The sequence below is a fragment of the Calidris pugnax genome, unplaced genomic scaffold (genome assembly GCF_001431845.1).
Source record: "Calidris pugnax isolate Ruff unplaced genomic scaffold, ASM143184v1 scaffold147, whole genome shotgun sequence".
Classification (NCBI taxonomy): domain Eukaryota; kingdom Metazoa; phylum Chordata; class Aves; order Charadriiformes; family Scolopacidae; genus Calidris; species Calidris pugnax.
This window is the reverse complement of record NW_015092359.1, coordinates 6,004,052-6,025,627: the sequence shown is the minus strand read 5'-3', so window position 1 is coordinate 6,025,627 and position 21,576 is coordinate 6,004,052. Positions and strand designations below refer to the sequence as shown.

Here is a 21,576-nt window from a genome sequence, read left to right as displayed (position 1 = left end):
CTTCCAGGCCCTTCACCAGTTTCGTTGCCCTCCTCTGCACTCGCTCCAGCACCTCCAGAGCTCTCTTGTATTGAGGTGCCCAAAACTGGACACAATACTCCAGGTGTGGCCTCACCAGTGCCGAGTACAGGGGCATAATCACCTCCCTTCTTCTGCTGGTCACACTATTTTTGATACGAGCCAGAATGCCATCAATCATCATATTGCTCCTAAAAACCAAGGGAGCCCAGGGAAAATAAAACCATTGAGAAACACATGGTAGCACCTGGGCAATCACGTTACAGCAGGGGAGATGTAAGGTCCCGGTGTCCTCCCACCCAGCCCACCAACACACTCCGAGCCAGAACCCAAACCCACTCTTCACTTAGGAAATCAGTAACACTTTGGTGTTTTGTTTGATGTTTTTTTGGGTTTTTTTGTTGTTTGTTTTTTTTTTTTTTTGACTGAATTTCCTAAGGTTTTCTAGGACCACAGCTCAATCAAATAGGACTATTTATTAGTCTCAGGTGGTCCAAGCATTATTTTGGGCATGGGATTGATGTTTCTGTGCAGTTTTCCAGAAGGCAGGAAACACAGCAGCGTGAGGATGGAGACCTGGGTGTTGTGCCAGCAGGGATGCCTTCTCTTGTGTCTGAAAGAGGCTCCCTGGTGTCACCTTCATACACATCAGCATATTATTACACCCATTATCATGAAATAGGGCCAGCTTGCCAAATTATGGTCACTTCTCAAAGTAAACCTCTTTTTAAACAGGATTTCATTTGCTCTGGAAAGGTTTCTGCAGGGATCTTTGCAGAAAGGGATGAAACCCAGAGCAGACTGCTGCTGGCTCTCAGTAGGAGGAGGAGAGGGAAAAGGTGTTTCTGAAAGTGAAAAAGCATCCTAGGAGAGCACAGTTTTTCCCAGAAGAGCAGCACAGGCTGGCACACGAGCTGCATTTTCCCTGGCCACAGCCACCTCATAACCCTTCCCAATTCCAGTCATCACCTGCCTTTGCTCATGCAGGACTTTTGTTCAAAACTAGCGGAGCCCGCAAAAAAGCCACCAGCTTTGTAGGACCAGGGCATCTGGGCCCCGTGTCCTCGGCTGCTGAGACCCTGCCAAATTGCTTTCCTGCTGAAACGCCTGTCTGGCTTTTGAGCATCCCCACTCCAGCACCTTGCCCAGGCAGCATTGTCCACAGCACGGAGGGAAAGGCAGGACAAATAAACAGAGACGCGCAGCACCGTGCCCGGCCCCAGCCTTTGGGGATAAAAGGCAGCTTTTCCTCTCTGGAGGAAGACGGAGAGGTTCACGGGAGAGGGAAGTGCTCTCCTCACGGGGCTGCCTTTCATGTGAGCTGCTGATAAGGTCTTATTTAAAAAAAAACAACAACCACCTTTGCTGTTCAAAAGCAAAATCCAGAATCCTGGTGACTGTGGGATTTGCGTAGCCTTATGCAGAAATGGCTTGGTGGACCCAACGCCTGAAGCCAATGGTCTTTGGCACTGGGGATAACCATGTCTGCGGGGCTCTGGGGTCTGTCTGTTCCACAATCCATGTCTGCGGGGCTCTGGGGTCTGTCTGCTCCACAATGAACCCAACCATCTACCCTACTCTACAAAGTCCTCCCCTACACCATATCCCTCAGTACCCCATCTAAACGTCCAGAGATGGTGACTCAACCCCCTCCCTGGGCAGCCTGTTCCAATGCCCGACCACTCTCTCTGTGAAAAATTCCTTCCTAATGTTCAGTCTAAACCTACCCTGTTGGAGCTTGAAGCTGTTCACTCTTGTGTTGTCGTTAATTACCTGTGAGAAGAGACCAGCACCAACCTCTCTACAGTGTCCTTTCAAGTAGTTGTAGAGAGTGATGAGGTCTCCCCTCAGCCTCCTCTTCCTCATACTAAACAGCCCCAGCTCCTTCAGCCGCTCTTCATATGATTTATTCTCCAGGCCCTTCACCAGTTTCGTTGCCCTCCTCTGCACTCGCTCCAGCACCTCCAGATCTCTCTTGGATTGAGGTGCCCAGAACTGAATAACACGGGCCATGGTCCCATCCCTTGCCTGGCCCCGGTTGGCTTCTCAGCCTCCTCCTTCTGCCATCAGCAGTGGCTTCTTGCAGCACCTCTGCTGCCCCGGCGGGGACCATAAGCTGTGTTAGTGCTTCAGGAGCCTTCCCAGCTGTTTCAACAACTGAAAGCAAGGTGGGAACACATCCTTCACCTCCACACTGAAGCCCTTTCTTTGTTACTGCCGCTTAGAAAAACTAACAGTGCTAAGAGGTCTTACAGAAACGATTCTGAGCGATTACCACTAAAGAATGTGAAATATTTTAATTTGCTTTTCTTATAAAGTTGAGTTTGTTGCATTTACTCACAGGGATTATTTTTCTTTCTCGGTGTAAAGGCCCATGCAAAAACCCCGGGGGGATTTTAGGGGCGTGATATTCCTCAGCCTGACTTAGGACAACCTACTGTAACCCAAAGGGAATTCTAATACACTTGTTGATCAAAATATGTAGAATAAGGTTCATAAATCTGTATATAAAGTATGCATATGTGTTTGTGTGTGTAAGATCATAACGTGTATATATATAAAAATAAATAATAACTGAAGGGAGTATATATTTCCTGCAAATACAAGTATTGCATTAATGAATAAACTGTGGCACCAAGTCCCACTGTGACTGTGCTCTGCCCCCCAGAACACAGGCTGCATAAGATCAGCCCGTGGCTGGGTGACAGGGCGATCCAGGCTTCTGACTGCATCTGCAGCTTGAGAAGAAGCATACGAAGAGAAGACAACAACCTGGCATTAAGGAACCCACTCCAAAGGCGAGATCCCCTGGGCTTCCCTCCCGGGGATGTTTCCTGGGATCTGGCTTTGGTGCTCATGGCTGCTTGCAAACCCTTTCTCCATCCCTCCTGTTACGGTCCGGCTTCGGGCAGTTTTTCTTTTTTTTTTTTTAATTTTCTTTCCCCCACCTTGTATTCAATGCTGTTTGCTTTTCTACTTCCTTCCAGGCATTTTTAAATAACTCGCAGGCTCTCCAGCAGCTTGGCTTAAAGCAGTGAGTGTCTGGCTTCGTTCTTCCTGGTGCTCGTCTCAGACAGCTCCCGGGGCTCCCCGGACCCTCCCGGGAGGGCAAGCCTGGCAGAGCAGGAGCAGGGAAGGAGAAACACCTCCCCATACCCACCTGCCTCTGGAAAGTACATCAGGAACAGTTGCTTTGAGTTGCTGAACGCGTGAGCTAACAACATGCCACGGCTCCATAATTACGGGACCCTTAACAAAAATCAGCATCGTTCTTTACCTGACTGCAAGACATGCAAGCAAATGCACCTACTGCTGCCATAAAGATAATAACAACGATGAAAGCTGGAAAGTAAATAAAGCAGTGTCCTGTTCCTGGTGCTTTGGGTTTTGTTTCTGTTACAGCTCTGCTAATTCCTGCTTCTTAGCAAGGGACTCAAACACCAGACACTAAAGCATCATCCTTCAAAACTATTTCACTGGAAAATGTTCCACTCAGCTCTGTCAGCATAAAGATTTTCTTGCTTTAAAAGCAGATGATCAAAATCTTAATATCCAATAAGATGTTGCTGTAAATCAGTAAAGCTAAAGTGCGCTTCTGCAAACATGCAGCAGCCTCTCCAGTGCCCACATTTGGAATTAGCAGGATTTAACCCACTTCCACACGGCCCAAATTCCCCAAAATTTCACATGCAAAAAAAGCTACCCCATCCCAAGAGCCTGCCCGCTGTGTGGGGGCTGCCAGACCCCACTCCTTGCCCGGGGAGTGGGTGGTTTGCTGCCACACCACCAACCCGACACGACGTCCTTGAGGACGTCCCCAGAGGAAGCCCAGTTCCTCCTATTCTTCTCGGGCTGCTGCTGGCGCAGGTGTGTGTGCCCCCCCTCTCCCCCCAGCCCCATTGTCCCTTGTCCCAGCCTTGGGGGTTTGCATAAACAGCTCTTGCTGATGTCAAGCAGACGGTACATGTTTCCTTCTTTAGCCTTGGAGAAACATTTTTTTTTAACCAGTTCCTTCAGCAAGCTGATTTTTTCATTTTTTTTTACATTTAATTCTATATTTTTCTTTCAAATGCAGCATGCTGTTCAGCAGGATTTCTGGTCTCCAGAAGATAATTTGGTTTTGATTATTATCTGAAAGAGGGGTTTATAGGCATGTTCAGCCGTGGAGGTTGAAAAACAACTTTTAACTTGGGAACCAGGACTTTGATTGATTTTCAAATGGGAACATCAGCCCGACTGAGAAGAAAATTTAAAAAGCATGGCGTATTTAATAAAAAACAATAGAAGCACGATGTGTTTTTAAGTTACCAAAAACTACTCTCTTGCCAAAACTGTGGGTAAAAATATTAGCACAAGCTTCGCAGATGAAGATCTCACTAAAAAGTGGTGGTGGAGGAGTTTTCCTGTCCATGAAATTGTAACCAGCCTGTAAATAGCTCGAACAGGAATATTCAAACATTTATTGGGGGAAAAAAAAAAAAAAAAAGAAAAAAGAAAGCCACTGGAAAAACGTATAGGCTGTATTCTTGCAAATCAAAGGAAAGGATCTGACACTGCAGTCTTGAAAAAGACGTTTTCTTCCCTGGGACTGGAGCCCTGACTTTTATGTGATTGGACCTCATCCATATCCTAATGAAGAATATCACCAGCAATTCATTAATTTCTTTGCTGGAATGACCTCTTAAAAATAATTCCTAGTTGCATATCTTTGGTTTGGCCTATAATCCCAGCTTGGAAATGTCCAGAGGAACTATAGTTAGAACTGACCATTTTTTGTGCATGGAGCTTGGTTGGACAAAAAATGCTCGTTGGGATTGCTGAAATAAATTGTTGGTTGAGCACTCAGCTTGTCTGACCATTTCATCTGGGAAAAGAAAACACTAGCAGTGTTTTTATAAAAGCAAAGACATGTACGAGTTCAGCAGAAAGGAAATGCTTTTGTGTTGAGCTCTCTTATTTTGTACAAGTCAAAAGAAAATTCCCCCCATTTCTTCCAGTAGGAAATTCTGAATAAAACCAATTTGAGATGTCATCAAAGTATTTTTTTCCTTTTCCTCCCGCTGCAGTTTTTCGCTGTGGCTGCTGACCCAAAACACTCCAGTTGTGGATCCCTGCATCTTATTCTCAGCTTTGACAGGAGTGCCACCTCTGCATCACTCAAATGATGCTTCTCTCTTTGGTTTTAGTGAAGCCAGTGCCATCCAGTATCGTGCCAACCTGTGGGGTGGAGGGGCTCCAGCTCCTGCCCCCTCCTACTTTGCATCAAAGGTGTTTGTAACCTTCAGATGTGTGAGACCCAAAACCCAGCCCCAGTCCCTGCTGCTGCCCAGAGGGCATCCCAGCACCCAGGGCTCTTCCAGGAATGCTGTGCAGAAACAGGTCTGGGGAAGAACAACACAATTCTGTAGTCTTCAGTACTGGGATTTTTGGAAACCTTTCTATTTGGGGTGTAAAGGAGGGAAGTGAACAAGGTGGTTTCTTGTTTCCATTCCTCAGTTGGATTGCTGTCACTCACTACTGAGTTACTGAGCTAACTCAGCATACAAAAAAACCCCAGATAAATCAACAAATAGGAAGGTTACTGGAATAAATATTGTATTAATGGTTATGACGGACGCCTGCTAAGCAGGAAAAGATAGTACAGACCCGCAGGTCAAGGGGTTAAAGTCTGAATTAGTTGCTACAAGAGGAAAGCTCCAGGAGAAGCTCCTGGGGATGCGGAAAGAAAGGTGGACCATCAGCAAGGGAACCAGGACTAGGTTTTTTTTGAACTCATTAGATTTCCAGTCATTTTCTATCCCACTGCCTCGCACTACCGTGTATTCTGATAACTGTGCAAATAAACCACCCCACGTTACTTGACGTGTGCAAAACCTGTGTCATCAAACCGCTCTACCTGCTTGTCTTCATCCAAGGGTCTCCAAACCTCAAGAGTAAAGCAGAGAGCACCGTGTCTGGAGACATCATCCTGCAGTCCTCCCTTCTATGAGACAGTCCATTAATCTTCACCCTCTGTAACACTGTCAGCATCCTGACCCCTCTGCAGTCACTGCTCAGCGGGCAGGAATCCACTTGAAAAGGGCAGCTCTACAGTAAAATAAAAAATGATGGGTCCAAACCAGGACATGCCTGGGGATACTCAGATGTGCAAAATACTGCTCTGTGTATGTGCATGGCTGTGGCACCCAAAGGTGAGCACACCTGCTGCAGTGCTGAGGCAGAAAAGAAGTCACTGCATTGCTTGGCATCTCCTGGTCTGAAAAAGGATAAGCACAGCAAATTTTGCACCAGTAAATATTTAATTTGAATATTTAAAGTTATTTAAATTTCACTCAGTGTGTTAAAATGCTTTTGGATCCTAACATGCTGTTGCTTTGGATCCTAACAAGTAGCTTCAAGCCCTTTTATGGGCTTTTGCAACATTAATGTTTGTTTAAACATTACAGCGTGCTATATTAATGCCTTTGCCCTTTAATGGCCTTCTGCACCGGCACCGCCGTCAGCCAAGCCCAGCTGACTCTCTGTAGCGCACCGGATCAGGGTCAAGTGATTAGCGACTTATTAACACGGAGCATCACAGCATCAACCCATCACCCGCGTGACGCTGGGGCAGCATCTGGCCAGTGCACCCCCTGGCACGGAGGGTTCGCCCTGGGCAGCATTGGGGACCGGCCGCGCTTGGCTCCCTTCTGGCTGCCTGGACCTTCCCACGACCTAGCTCCTATTTCAGGGCTTGCCTGTCTATTTAAAGTGCCTGAAGCAGGGGAAAAATGCACTGGAAATGTAGTGTGCGCATGAGACACCGCGCCAAATATTCGGTTTCTTTTAGCAGCTGATAGCAAGAAATCCCACGGCTTTTTATTTTTGGTTGTTTTTTTTTTTTGTTTTCTCTCCTTTTAGCAATACACGCTTGAAAACTATCAGGCCCTATTAGGGATTAGAAAAACCGTCGGCTGGGGAAGCGAGTAGATCAAGCCCTCAAAACCCAAAAATAAAAAAGCCGGCTAGTTTCTCCCACAGAAAAGCATCGCCAAAGCTTGAGGATGGGAGCGAGGAGCCGGGGGGAAGGGGAAGCCAGAGAGGCGAGCGCCTGGGCCGTCAACAACAAGTGTCGAACCAGACCCACACTACAGGAAGCCGTAGCCTCCGGTGATAAATAGGAGACCCGGGAGCACAGGATGCGTGCAGGGCCGGCTCGGCAGGACGAGGGGATGTGAGCCGGCAGCCGACGAGTCCCTCCGTCCATCCGTCTGTCCATCCAGCCGGAGGGATGGCCATCGCCCCGCTGCCGCTGCTGCTGCTGCTGCTGGTCGGGGGGTCCAGCGGGGAAGAGGCCGAGGTGGTCTGCGCCGGTGCTGCCTGCTACACCCTGCACCGGGCCCAGCTGGGCTGGAACGACGCCCAGAAACGCTGCCACGATAACGGCGGCAAGCTGGCCCCGGCCCACAGCCCCGCCGAGGCCCGGCGGCTGCAGGAGCTGCTGGTGGGGGCCGACTGGACAGGCCCGGCCTGGATCGGGCTGTGGCTGCCACGGGGCCACTGCGTCCAGCCCCAGGAGCCGCTGCGGGGCTTCAGCTGGGTGGCTGGCGAGGAGGGGGGCAACTACTCGGCCTGGCTGTCCGAGCCCGCCGTCACCTGCCTCAGCACCCGCTGCGTCAGCCTGAAGCTGGCCGGGCCCGCCGGCAGCCCCGGCTGGACTGCCCACCACTGCCGGACTCCGCTGCCCGCCTTCTTCTGCAAGTTCATCTTCCAGGGGATGTGCGGGCCCCTGCCGCTGGCCGGGCCCGGCCGGGTCACCTACAACACCCCCTTTGGGGTGCGCAGCCCCCAGCTGGCAGCAGCCCCCTTTGGCACGCTGGCGGACGTCCACTGTGAAGCGGGGGGGGACCCACCCAGGGGGAACCCACCCTTCGCCGTCTGCAAGAAGCTGGAGCAGGGGGATGGCTTTGCCTGGCACCCCCCCGGGCCCCTCTGCCCTGCCGCCTGCGCCCACCGCAACGGGGGCTGCCAGCACCGCTGCCTGGAGGCACCTGGGGAGCCCCCGCGCTGCGCCTGCCACCCCGGCTACACCTTGGCCCCCGACATGGCCTCCTGCCTGCCTGAGGATGCCTGCCACCCCAACCCCTGCCAGGACATCTGCCAGACCCGGCCCGGAGGATTCGAGTGCAGCTGCAAGGACGGCTACTACCTGGCGACCGACGGTCGCCACTGCCTGGACGTGGATGAGTGCCTGGCCAAACCCTGCCAGCACGAGTGCCACAACACAGACGGCAGCTTCGTCTGCCTCTGCCAGCCCGGCTACCAGCCGACGGGGCCTGGTGGCCACCACTGCCGCGATGAGGATGAGTGTGCCCAGCCCGGTGTCTGCCCCCAGCTCTGCATCAACATCCCGGGATCCTTCCACTGTGCCTGCCAGCCCGGCTACCAGCGCCAGCCTGGCAGCGATGCCTGCGTGGACGTGGACGAGTGCCTGCGGGACCCCTGCCCAGGGACCTGCCAGAACCTGCCCGGTGACTTCAAGTGCCTCTGCTCACACGGCTTCCTCCCAGAGGAGGATGGACATGGCTGCCGTGCTGCACCCACCGCCAGAGAGGAGCCTTCAGTGGGCCCCGACAGCACCCCGCAGACCACAGGCACCACAGGGACCATGGGCGCCTTGCAGACCAAGGGCATCCTCCGGACCACAGGTGCCCCATCGACCATGGGCATCCCCCAGACCCTGGGTGCCCCCATCGGGGCAACACCACCGGCCCCTACGGCAGTAGGGTCAGCACCCGGCCCAGAGCACAGCGCTGACGGCCCCAGGCTGCTCTTGTATTATATCCTGGGCAGCCTGGTAGCCATCCTGCTGCTGCTAGCCTTCTCCCTGGCCCTGCTGGCCTGCAGGAAGAGAGCAGCCAAGCAGGAGAAGCGGCCAGCCAAAAGCGCAGCGGACAACTACTGCTGGGTGCCCGAGCAGCCGGAGAGCCGTGGGGCGGGCAGCGAGCGCAGGTAACAGCACCCGGGGCGGCGGGAGGGGGTACGGAGCCGTGAGCGACAGACAGCGTGTTTGCAAATTAAAAAGAAAGAAATAAAAGGGGAGGAGGGGATGCTATCTGTTTTAACGTGGTTTTACATGTCCGAGAGTCTGTCCTGGGGTTCCTTGCAAAGGGGGAGCTGATCTCCCCCTCAAAAGGCAGGTCTGGGCGCTGGGTGGGAAGGCAGCTCAGATCAGCCCAGTGGTTTATAAACCAGCCACCGCTCTTCCAAGGGGAGGGTTAACAGGGACGGTGCTGTGGGGTTGGGACTGGATGGGGTTGAAGCTGCCTGCCGGCTGCCCCTCAGCTCTGCAGAACCTCACCTTGCTTAAAACCAGCAAATTGTAAGTATTGATTTGTCTCCCTAAAGGAAAACAGTTAATTTCATTTTTCATTTGGTCTCCCCTACCTTTTTGCCGACGTGCAAAAGCAGCAGCTTCTGTGCCCTTTTCCCACAGCCCCCCACCCCAGCCCCATCCTTTGTCATCCCAAAAGCAATGCTAGCCACCCCCCTCGCCCGCCTGGCAGCAGCCAGCCAGCATTCAACCAGTGTTTTCACCTTGCTCTCATTAAAATGGATTTGAAATTCTTAGGTGTTTTTTTCACCAGGGCAAGAGCTAGTCTCCGCAGCCACAAGCAGGGGTTTTTTAGGTGTTTTGTTGTTGTTTTTTTTTTTAAAAAAAATCCCACAGATGTCACATCAGAGGACACTGAATAGACTTTTTTCAAACTACAGCAGAAGAGAGCTTCTTCAGGGGAGCAGACACTGCAAAGGTAGTGGAGCTATCACCCCTGCTGCAGGTGCCCAGACCTGTGCAGGAGGATGGCACCGAGTTGGGAGCAGGGAGGCAGCAATTCTTCCCCCGGGGCACCGAGCCCCATAAGGCCAGACCTTAGTCTGCCCCCTGAGCACAGGAGGTGCACAGCCCCCCGGAAAGCTGTTCAACTCGTAGACAAGGGGCCAAGGCAGAGAATAGATGGTTAAAAGGTATGAAAAACTATGTTTAGAAGAACCACCTACCTGTTTCCAGTGTATTCAGTTGAAAACCACTTGTAAAATACAGAAAACAATGCTCTCCTTCAAATACAGCCGGATGAGAGACCAGCCTTTTCCTGTTGGATCATACTTTTTGGGTAGGACCCCTTCCCGACTGCTTGGGGCCCAGACTGAGTGCATTTTCCATTCCTCCCCCTGTAGAGAATACACTGGATGTTGTATATTTGCTAATTATTATATATAAAACTTTTAACCCCGCTTCAAAGCAAGTGCTTTCTCAGGGCCAAGTTGTTCCCCAGTCTTCCCTAGGTACCTAACTTCAGAGAGCTGTTTATACTTGGGCGCTCCTGACAATGAAACCTCTTGGAGCTGTTTCTGTGTGAATCCTCCCCAAAAATCTGAGGACCAAGGGGCCATTCCTGCTTCCCATCAAGCAGTGCTAGCTTCATTATTTACCCGTGCTCTACAAGGCAAAAAGATGGTAGAAAAGAACAGGCATGTGATTTGAAGGGTACATAAGTTTCCTGAAGTTTCTGCTGGTTTTATTGTGTACTTGAGACTTAATTGCTACAGAAATGGGAACTGAACACAAAGGAGTTTACTGTAGGCAGTGACCTGCATCCTGTTCTTCCATGTGTGGAGGAAAACCCTTTCCTGCTGTTTTTTTGGTCTTCATTCCTCCATTGTACATTAAAAAAAAAACAAAAAAAACCAACACCAAAACAACACAGGAAAGTGTAGCTGATAGAAATGTTTTTAACATTCTGTCCATGCTTCCTTTTTTTTCTGCGCAGTAGCTGGGAGAAGCGGTGAATGCAGGAGTGGCATTCTTAGAAGTCCCACAGAAAATTCATACCCTGCCTGTGTTATGACAAGCCGGCACAGCATTCTGAATTCATTAATAAATCAAGAAAATGAATAATCCTAGCAAAATCAGTGGGACAACCTACATACATCAAATGATGCCTGTGCTGTCTAGCTGTGGCGACTCGGGGTCTGTATGGGGAAAAGGCAGTCTCAGCGACGTGCCTCACATTGCAGGGACTATTTGGGTTGCTTTGTTGAAAGCTGAGGAATTTTCCAGATGTCTCCATCTCAGGAGCATTTCTGCCTTATTTTTCAGTTAAGGTATCAATTAATTGTTGTACATAACGCTTACTCCACTACGAAAAAGGGAAAAGAGAGCACGAGTGTAGGCTTAAAGTTTCTGTGCTTAGGTTTAACTTGGGTCCTCTCTGGTGGAATATTTCCTGATGTAGCATCCTTCACCCTGGTGCAATTACACCCGGATAATCTCGCGTCTCCCTTCCTTTCTTCCTGCCACAAACCCAGCAGGAATGTTTTCATCTGTGTCCTTGTTAGGGAGTTATCCAGGGCCCAGTGAATCCCATGGGCTAAAGCAAATAGGAATGGGACCAAGATAGCTTGGTACCCTGTCTTAAGTCAGAGGAGATCAGATGTTCATCCTGGCCCAAGGGGGTTTTACTGCGGTGCCTGGGGCAGCTACCTCTGCTCCCTCTTCCTTCTGTACAAAAGAGGTGTCATTAGAAGCAACACCTAAAACTGTCCTGCTGCCACCATGGCAGGACAGGCTATCCAACACGTCTGAAATGCTTTGTACGTGTCAACCAGTTTGTAATGAACTAAGTGTCATATATTTTTATGGTCCAGAATTAAGACATGCCCCAATTTTGTGGAAATGGCACATCGGGACTGAATTTTACTTCGTCACCCGCGCGGTGATGGCACAGAACCACAGCCTTGCAGATGCCTTTGACTAAAAAAATAATGTTATCCCACATGTTGAATAAGACTGTACGTTGCTTTTCTGATGAAACACCAATAAAATCTAAATGGAATGTATTTTCAGTGTTTTTTAATAAATATATACGATATCAAAACCTGTTGATTTGGTCCACATAATTCTTGCATTTTCTACAGGGGTGAATGGTGCTAACAAATCCTCTACCAGTGCTCATCCTGCCAGTGAGGTCTCAGCCTTTCATACACACTGCTGTCCTCCTTTTCTACCAAGGCCATGGGGTGGGGACACTGGGATGCTCTGGGTTGGATCCTAAGGCCACAAGCAAGGTCCTAAGCCCACAAGCAATCCCACTGATTTCAGCATAGCTCTCCACGAGAGCAGAGATCTGCTTTTCTGGCTCTGGTCAGCAACCAGGCACAGAAGTCACCCAAGGAATTCAGACTGCTGGTGACTAGAGCTGCCTCCACCACGTGCACCACCAAAGAAAGGCTGTCCTTACAAGGGAAAAGGTCACAAAGATAGTGGGGAAAACCTCAATGACACAAAAAATCCACTTGTATCACCCATGTCTGCGATAGCATGACTGTGGTGTTTTATCAGTCATTGACATTGGCCTTAAGTAGTGTTTAAAAAGGAGAAAACCCTAAAGAAAAAGGGACGTTGGATGGAGTTCCCCTGTGAGAGCCTCACATCTAACCCGATAAGCCAAAGCAAAGGAACACAAAGTGGTAATTCAGCCACTCTCCAGGATATAATTTTTCTCCATTTCTGGGAAAGGTGTGCTGCAAGGAAACAGCCTCCATGGAATTTAGGGAAAAGGTAGTGACTAATGTTAAAATATAAGCTACAAAATACCATGCTCCTTCCTTCAAATCCTACAAAGAGTCAGCCACTGCAAAGCAAATGCTTTAAGTGCCTGCTCATTTCCTCTTTTTATTATTTTTATCCTTTAAATATTTCTTGGCATTTGACTTTCAAGACTGCTAAGAGAAACTTATGTCTTGCCAAGGAGATTTGAACAGTGACGGTGACAACGTGGCAGAGGGACAGAGCCAGCCTGTGGCAGAGAGAAGATCTTTTGGCTTTCCTAAAGGAAAAGCCAGCCTCAGGTGTCTCAAGCTGCTGGGCAAGGGCATGTCTTGGAGATGTTGCAAGGCTCATGGAGAAGGATAGGAGTCTAATGCTCCTAAATAAGCAAAACTTCCAATATTTTCCCTGCCAGGGTCCCGAGATGGTTTGTCTACCTGAGGACAGAGGAATTCAAAAGCCTCTCCAGCCTCTGCAAATTGGGCTACACGTGAGCCATGGCTTACAGAAAATCCCATTTAATTCAGGTCTGCTGGCTCGAGCCAGGGGCACAGGGATGGGACAGGGTGTGAAGACAGGTTGCCAGGTGGAAGTGATGGTAGGAGGAGAAGTCACACCTTCGCTGTGTCAGATACCACTAACAGCCCTCCTTGGGAGGCTTTAATCCCTGTGGGAAACAGCACCGGCTGCTCTCCCTGGTCGTAGTCCAAGAATTAACAAAAAAAATATGAGGGCAGAAGAAAAGACAGTACCAGGCATGCTCACGGGACCTAACTCAGCCCTACTGCTACTCCCCAACTGTATTTTCTGCACCGGGCCAGGACGTTGTGGCTAGAACAGACCATGGAAATGTGAGGGCATGGAAAAAACCTATTTTCCTAGTTTTAACAAGAAAGAAGACTCACTCGCTGCCTGGTGTGACCTCCCCAGCCCTGCCTGCTCCAAAACCATCACAAATTAAACTCCCTCCAGGCAAAACCGCCCTAAGTAGTGCTCTTAATTAACATGCAGTGGTTTAGGCCAAGTCGGCCAATGACCAGATGCTCTTCCCCCACCTCTCGCTCCAAGGAGAGGAATTTCACTGAATTTCACTGAATTTTAGAGTTGGAAGGGACCATAGAGATCATCTAGTCCAACTCCCCTGCTGAAGCAGGATTGCCTAGAGCTAGAGCATGTTACTCAGGAGCATCCAGGCGGGTCTTGAAAATCTCCAAGAGGAAGAGGAAGGATAAAGAGATTTATGAGTTTAGAAGGAACTATTAATAATAAAATAAAAGGAAAATAATGAAATAGATATACAATATATCTATATTATATATATACAAAACCATATCAAGCTCCCAGGATGATGTCACCGGCAGGAACTGGGGAGGTCCCAGTGAACCTCCCCACTGGAAGTGGGGAAGAGTGGGGTAGAGTCCCACTGGACTCAGCGAGGGATGGGAACTGGGTTCCAGCTCTGGAGTCAGGAACACACGGATCGGGACCAAAGGCAGATGAACAGACAGGGTCCTCCTTGGACATTGGCCATTGAATAAAGAGAGCTGACCCTTTGATCTCTCTTCTTTTATACTGAGCATGGGGCAGATGGGATGGAATACCCCTGTTGGTCAGGTTTGGGTCACCTCTCCTGTCCCCTCCTCCCCACAAGTGGGACCCCTCTATGCTTTTCTGTTTCTGACCCTCCAATGGGGCAAATAACGAGCTTAGCTGGCCTTGGTTGTTACAGCAGTAAGTATAAGCCAGAGCCTCTCTGCACACCATTCCTTGGCATAGCTATAAATATTGCTCTGGAGTCAGGAACACACGGATCGGGACCAAAGGCAGATGAACAGACAGGGTCCTCCTTGGACATTGGCCATTGAATAAAGAGAGCTGACCCTTTGATCTCTCTTCTTTTATACTGAGCATGGGGCAGATGGGATGGAATACCCCTGTTGGTCAGGTTTGGGTCACCTCTCCTGTCCCCTCCTCCCCACAAGTGGGACCCCTCTATGCTTTTCTGTTTCTGACCCTCCAATGGGGCAAATAACGAGCTTAGCTGGCCTTGGTTGTTACAGCAGTAAGTATAAGCCAGAGCCTCTCTGCACACCATTCCTTGGCATAGCTATAAATATTGGTCTTATCACCCTGAGAATGAACAGTTTTCTGCACAAGATGATGTTAATTTCAGAGAGTTAGAAGAGGCCTAGCTAAGAAGTAAAATTGCTGAACAGAAGGTTGGTTCTGTTTTACCTCAAGCCAGGACATAAGCATCCTCAGTGTAGCTGTGCATCAACACCCCTTTGTAGGTCCCTACCTTGCCTGGGTGCCTAGCTGGGCACTGGGTGTTATTTTGGGGTTTATTTATTTCTCTGGCTCTTCCTGGCCTTGAGATATTTTTCTCCTTGCATCTGATCCAGTGCAGGGAAATTTGCCTTTTCTGCAAGGGGTTCCTTCCCTGGACCTGCAGGAGCACTCCTTGTACGCTGGACATCAAAACCCCACGCAGATCACCCAAATCCAGAAGGGAACCCTGTGCAGTTTTAACGATCCCAACTGGGATCACAGACAGACTATGCATAGACAGGAGAACACCTATATACAGCTAAATGGTCTGCTTTTAATTTTTTAAAAATCTTGACGTAACAATTTAATATTATATTGTTCTATCCTATCGTATCCTACTCATTGTATTATATTATATCACATTACTTTACATTAGATTATATTAAATATAATGGATTGGATATAAGGAAAAATTTTTACACTGCAAGCGTTACTAAGCACTGGAATGGGCTGCCCAGGGAAGTGGTTGAGGCACCATCCTTGGAGGGTTTCAAAAGACGGGTTGATATAATACTTAGAGACATGGTTTGGTGATGTGGGGGGTTCTTTTGTATGGTTTTCTTTTGGTTTTTTTATCAGAGTTAGGTTGATGGCTGGACTAGATGACCTTAAAGGTCCCTTCCAACCTAGATGATGCTATGATTCTATGGTTCTACGATTCTAAATTGTGTCTAATTGTCAGCATTCTGACATTAGGAACCTCATTTCCAAAATCCAATGACCAAGCAAAGAATGACAGATACCTCCATACCCATGGTCAAAAGAACTATTCAAAATATCCGCTATCAGCATTCCTCTGGCTGACGGGGGACGACGACATTTCAGATGAGTCAGATTCAAGTAAAGGGAAAGGTCTCCCTCCCATTATCGCCACGGACAGCCGGGAATGTCTTGAGATAACGGTGCACTGCAGAGGAGCATGGTTAATCAACTTTTATAAAGGAAAAGCAGTGTGTCAGCAGGAAGAGCATTTCTGGGTCTGTGAGTCAGTCCGTCAGGGCTGCGCCAGCCAACGCCTGTCATGCTTTGAGGCAGCAGAGGGAAAAAAATCATCAGAATAAAAAAAGAATTATTAAAACATGATCAATCTTGTTTCTCCTGCCCCGATTATCTTTCTCTTCTACTGGCAAGATCAACCCTGCAAACTGCTGTTGGCAGGGCAAGGACATCAGCACGATGATCTGAGAAATCATTGTTTTAGTAGTACTATGTTTTTTTCCTGGCAATTTTCAAAATATTTCTCATCATGCAGCCTTGAAAAGGAAGTCTTTTATCTGTTTTTATAACTAGTTTTAAAAAAAACAAAAAGAACAGAAATCTATTGGTGTTTTTTTCTTTTCCACCCATTACATTCTGTCTTCTTTTTCTGTAGTTAGCCCTGACTGTTCCCCCCCTCACTTTGCTGTTTTGCTTCTGAAAACTGAAAAAGAAGAAAAAGAAGAAGAAAAAGAAGGAAAAGAAGAAGGTAAAGAGAAAAAGAGAAAAGAAAAAAGAAAAAAAGAAAAGAGAAAAAGAAAAAAAGGAAAAGAAAAGACCTGGGACTCTTTAGCCTGGACAAGTGAAGACTGAGGGGAGACCTTATTTATGTTTATAAGTATCTAAAGAGTCCGTTGAAGGATGTTGGAGCCGGACTCTTTTCAGTGGTTTCCAGCGATAGGACAAGGGGCAACGGGCTCAAGCTGGAACATAGAAAGTTCCATTCAAATATGAGAAAAAACTTTGGGGAGAGGGTGACGGAGCCCTGGAACAGGCTGCCCAGGAGGGTCGTGGAGTCCCCCTTGTCTGGAGATCTTCAAGACCCACCTGGATGCAGCCCTGAGTGATGTGCTCTAGGTGTTCCTGCTTTAGCAGGGGAGTTGGACCAGATGATCTCTAGAGGTCCCTTCCAACTCTGACAATTCCGTGAAAAAAGAAAGAAAAAAGAAAAGGAAAATGAAAAAGCAAAGGAAAAGGAAAAAAGAAAAGAGAAAAGGAAAAGAAAAAGGAAAAGGAAAAAAGAAGAGAAAAGAGAAAAGGAAAAGGGAAAGGGAGAGAAAAAGGAAAAAGAAAAGGAAAAAGAAAAGGGAAAAAGACCACCAGTGAAAACAATGACATGAAAACTGGGGAAAGAGCAGGTTTTACTAAAGCGAAGAAAGGTCAGTGTTACTAAGTTCTCCAGAAAACTTCTGGGAATTATCCTATTCACATGTTTTGTGGCAACAGAGAGCAACTGAGCTCTTCTTGGGTGAGATATTTTATCCAGGCAGTGACTGGCACTGGCCAGCAGGCCACTGCAAGCTCACCCACATACACACTCATTTGTCCCTCCTGCCCAGAGGGGAGAGGAACAGCTGATCAGCTCTACAGGACGTGTGTCACCGAGGAGGAGACAATGGCTTTAGGTTGAGATTAGGGACCCTGGCTTGAGCCCAGGCTTTGCCCTGGGCTTCGTTAGTGCAGCAAATGAACCTGCCCTGTGCTGTACCTCTGTCTCCTTGAGGCACATCCCTGCCTCGAGGCACTGAAACCCACAGACCTTTCTTTCCCATGCAGGGGACAGAGCTGAGATTTTCAAGGAGATGAATGATAGATCTGAACGCCCTGCAGGCCGAGATCTGAGCTCTCCATTGCTCCTCCTGTGGTCTGAGCAGAAAATGGCATTTTCTCCATGTTCCCCCTCCCAGAGAGATATGGATGAAAGCCTGAAAGATTCTGAAGACAGGCCGGGGGAAAGGCATCTGATAAAAAGTACGAGCTCTTCTGCTCCCATTCCCATTTCCTTTGCAGCTACCAAACAGCACAGCTTGTTTGGCGATTTTTTTCTATTATAGTTATTATTTATTTTATTATTGTTAAGGATTATGATTACTCTTTTCCTCATCTTCCCTTTTCTTTGCAGCCGGAACCAATGCCCCTGTCCTTGCGTGAGCTACATGAACCACACAGGGCTGGAAGAGGACAAGACAAACCATAAGAGTTTAATAAAGTAACCTCCTTGCAATGAGTGAAGCAAGGAAATATGGATTTGCTTCTCTGCAGGGGATCCTGAGGGCTAATTGCAGTGACTGAGTCTCCCGGTAAAAACACCGCTCTCAAAATTGCAAAAAAGGGTCAAATTCCCTTTCCTTTGCGTGGGGAAGCTCTGGCTGTTTGCTTTTCATTTTTAGTTTGCTCCGGGTGATGTTCTGACAGCTGAGGTGGATCCGGCAAGGATAAAACCACGGAAAGGGTACAGCTGTTCTGGAGACAGCAGCAGGGGCGCCTGGGAGGACAGGGAGCCAGTGCCCCTGGGGTGAGACCCCCCTGGTTGGACCAGGAGGACCAGGGATGGGGGCCCTCTCCTGGGGCTCAGCCCCAGCTCTCCCTGCGCTGCTCCAGCAGTGTGGGAGCCCGGGTGCCGTCCAAAGCAGTCCTGGTAGATAGCACACTTTCCATGGGCCAGCAATGGGCCCTTGTGGCCAAGAGGCCAATGGGATCCTGGGCTGCAGAGGGAAGAGTGTGGCCAGGAGGTGGAGGGAGGTCATTCTCCCCCTCTGCTCTGCACTGGGGAGGCCACAACTGGAATCCTGCCTCCAGTTCTGGGCTCCCCAGTTCAAGAGAGACAGGGAACTGCTGGAGAGAGTCCAGTGTAGGGCAACAAAGATGATGGAGGGATTGGAGCATCTCCCTGATGAGGAAAGGCTGAGAGAGCTGGGACTCTTGAGCCTGGAGAAGAGAAGGCTGAGGGGAGACCTTATTAATGTTTATAAGTATCTAAAGGGTGAGTTGAAGGATGTTGGAGCAGGACTCTTTTCAGTGGTTCCCAGCAATAGGACGAGGGGCAACGGGCTCAAGCTGGAACATGGGAAGTTCCATTCAAATATGAGAAAAAACTTCTTTGGGGTGAGGGTGGCAGAGCCCTGGCACAGGCTGCCCAGGGAGGGTGTGGAGTCCCCTTCTCTGGAGATCTTCAAGCCCCAATGGATGCTCCTGAGTGATGTGCTCTGGGCAACCCTGCTTCAGCAGGGGAGTTGGACAAGATGATCTCTAGAGGTCCCTTCCAACTCTGACAATTCTGTGATTCCGTGAAGCAGGGTTCCAACTCTGTCAATTCCGTGATTCCATGAAGTGGGGCGCAGCGTGCTGCCAGCCTCTCTGAGTGATGTGCTCTGGGCAACCCTGCTTCAGCAGGGGAGTTGGACAAGATGATCTCTAGAGGTCCCTTCCAACTCTGACAATTCTGTGATTCCGTGAAGCAGGGCGTGCTGATTTTCTCTAATTTCGAGAGCAAGGCCATGTTGATAGACATAAAACTGGGGGCTGATTTGCAAAGCCTGGGGGAAATCCCACCTTTTTTGTGGCGTTTCACAGAATCACAGAATCTTCATGGTTGGAAGGGACCTTTGAGATCATCGAGTCCAACCACAGAAAAAAAAAACAACCAAACAAAAAAAGTAAAAAAAACAACAAAACAAACCACACCACACACCACACCCACTCACGAACAGACACAACCCAACAATCTCGGGCACTAGAGCATGCCCTGAAGTGCCACCTCTATACGTTTCTTAAATCCCTCCAGGGATGGTGACTCCACCACCTCCCTGGGCAGGCTGTTCCAGTGCCTGACCACCCTCTCAGGAAAGTCAGTCTTCCTGATATCTCATCTAACCCTCCTCGAACCCAACTTCAGACCATTTCCTCTGCTCCTGTCCTTATTCCCTTGGGAGAAGAGGCCAATCCCCACCTCTCTACACCCTCCTTTCAGGGAGTTGTAGAGGGCAATGAGGTCTCCCCTCAGCCTCCTCTTCTCCAAACTCAACATGCCCAGTTCCCTCAGCCTCTCCTTGTGTGACTTGTTCTCCAGACCCCTCCCCAGCTTGGTGGCTCTCCTCTGGACATGCTCCAGCAGCTCAATGTCCTTCCTGTAGTGAGGGGCCCAGAACTGAACACAGCCCTTGAGGTGAGGCCTCACCAGTGCCCAGTCCAGAGGCACCATCACTGCCCTGCTCCTGCTGGCCACGCTGGTCCTGACCCAGGCCAGGATGCTGGTGGCCTTCTTGGCCACCTGGGCACCCTGCTGGCTCATGTTCAGCTGGCTGTCCACCAACCCCCCCAGGTCCTTTTCTTCCGGGCAGCTCCAGCCACTCTTCCCCAAGAACCTGTAGCGTTGCCTGGGGTTGTTGTGACCGAAATGCAGGACCCGGCACTTGGCCTTATTGAACCTTATCCCATTGGCCTTGGCCCATTGATCCAACCTCTCCAGGTCCCTCTGTAGAGCCTTCCGACCCTCAAGCAGATCAACACTCCCACCTAGTGTGGTGTCATCTGCGACCTTACTGAGGGTGCACTCAATCCCCTTATCTACATCTTCTTACCTCAGATCCTCTGGGACTGCTTTGCTGGGCTGCAAGTTGTGAGGCACACAGAGGTGGCTCTTCATGCTGTTCAGACCGCATCTCCCAGGCACAGGGAAGGGCTCTCCCAGGTCCCTCACTGCTATAGCAAAAGTCAGTAAACCCCCGGGGACACCTCAGACTATAGTTCCTCTTTGAAAAGCCTGCAGCTTTTTTTCTTTAAAGTCTGACTTTGCCCTGAGAGGGCTGGCAGCCTGACCCCCGCCTTCATTTTAGTGCATCTTCAATGCACAGATGAGCAGTGGGAGCTGCCATGGCTGCAGGTCTGCAGTCCAGGGTAACAAACATGCCTGAGCAATGGACACTTGTTTCCAACAGTGGGGGTGCCCACTGAAGCCTCCTAGCACCTACTGCCAGCAGCAGACACCACCCTGCGCTCTACTACCATCCCTTGGGGACCCTGCCTCCTTCTTGGAGAAGAGCAAGTGATGGGAAAAGGCCAAGGGGCAGGCAGGCAAAGCCACTGGCCCTATGGCCCCTGAACCTGGCTGCCTTGAAGGTATGAAGGTATCTGGTAGTCCTGCATGGTCTGCTGATGAGTGGTGGCCTCCTCAGAGGGGGCAGAAATGATTGACATCCTGAGTCCAGAAGAAGGCCATGAAGATGCTCAGAGGGCTGGAGCACCTCTGCTATGAGGACAGGCTGAGAGAGCTGGGGTTGTTCAGCCTGGAGAAGAGAAGGCTCCGGGGAGACCTTAGAGCCCCTTCCAATATCTGAAGGGGCTACAGGAGAGCTGGGGAGGGACTCTTTGTCAGGGAGGGGAGCGATAGGATGAGGGGTAACGGTTCTAAACTGGAAGAGGGGAGATTTAGGAAGAAATTCTTCACTATGGGAGTGGTGAGACACCGGAACAGATTGCCCAGAGTTGTGGAGGGGTTCATCCCTGGGTTCAACCCATCCCTGGAGGGGTTCAAGGCCAGGCTGGATGGGGCTTGGAGCAACCTGGTCTGGTGGGAGGTGTCCCTGCCAGGGCAGGGGGGTTGGCACTGGATGACCTTTAAGGTCCCTTCCAACCCGAACCATCCTATGATTCTGTGACATGAATTTGGGACGCTGAAGCTCAGAGAGGCGGCGGATGAGCAGTGGTTGTGCTCTCTCCCCCTCCGCACAAAGAGAAAAACTATTTTCCCCTGTTTTTCTCAGCCTCCCAAACCCACGGAAGAGCCGTCCCTGGGGCATCCCGGGGGGTACCGGGGCCGCTTTTAGCCCCCCCCCCGCGCCTCTCCCTCCCGGCCTTCCCACCCCCGCTCCTCCCATCCATCCCGGAGC

The 21,576-nt window shown here is 49.8% G+C and overlaps 1 protein-coding gene across 1 annotated transcript; it reads left to right on the top strand.

The window, feature by feature from the left end:
* Positions 1–6,841: 6,841 nt before the first annotated feature.
* On the top strand, positions 6,842–11,933 carry CD93 (CD93 molecule). Its single transcript, XM_014962520.1, has one exon. It carries the CDS (start codon positions 7,289–7,291, stop codon positions 9,011–9,013), a length of 1,725 nt encoding a protein of 574 aa, XP_014818006.1. The 5' UTR covers positions 6,842–7,288; the 3' UTR covers positions 9,014–11,933.
* Positions 11,934–21,576: the final 9,643 nt, after the last annotated feature.

Bases quoted from the DNA above. Each gene is read 5' to 3' on its own strand.
- CD93 (XM_014962520.1), top strand. From the start codon at position 7,289: ATGGCCATCGCCCCGCTGCCGCTGCTGCTGCTGCTGCTGGTCGGGGGG.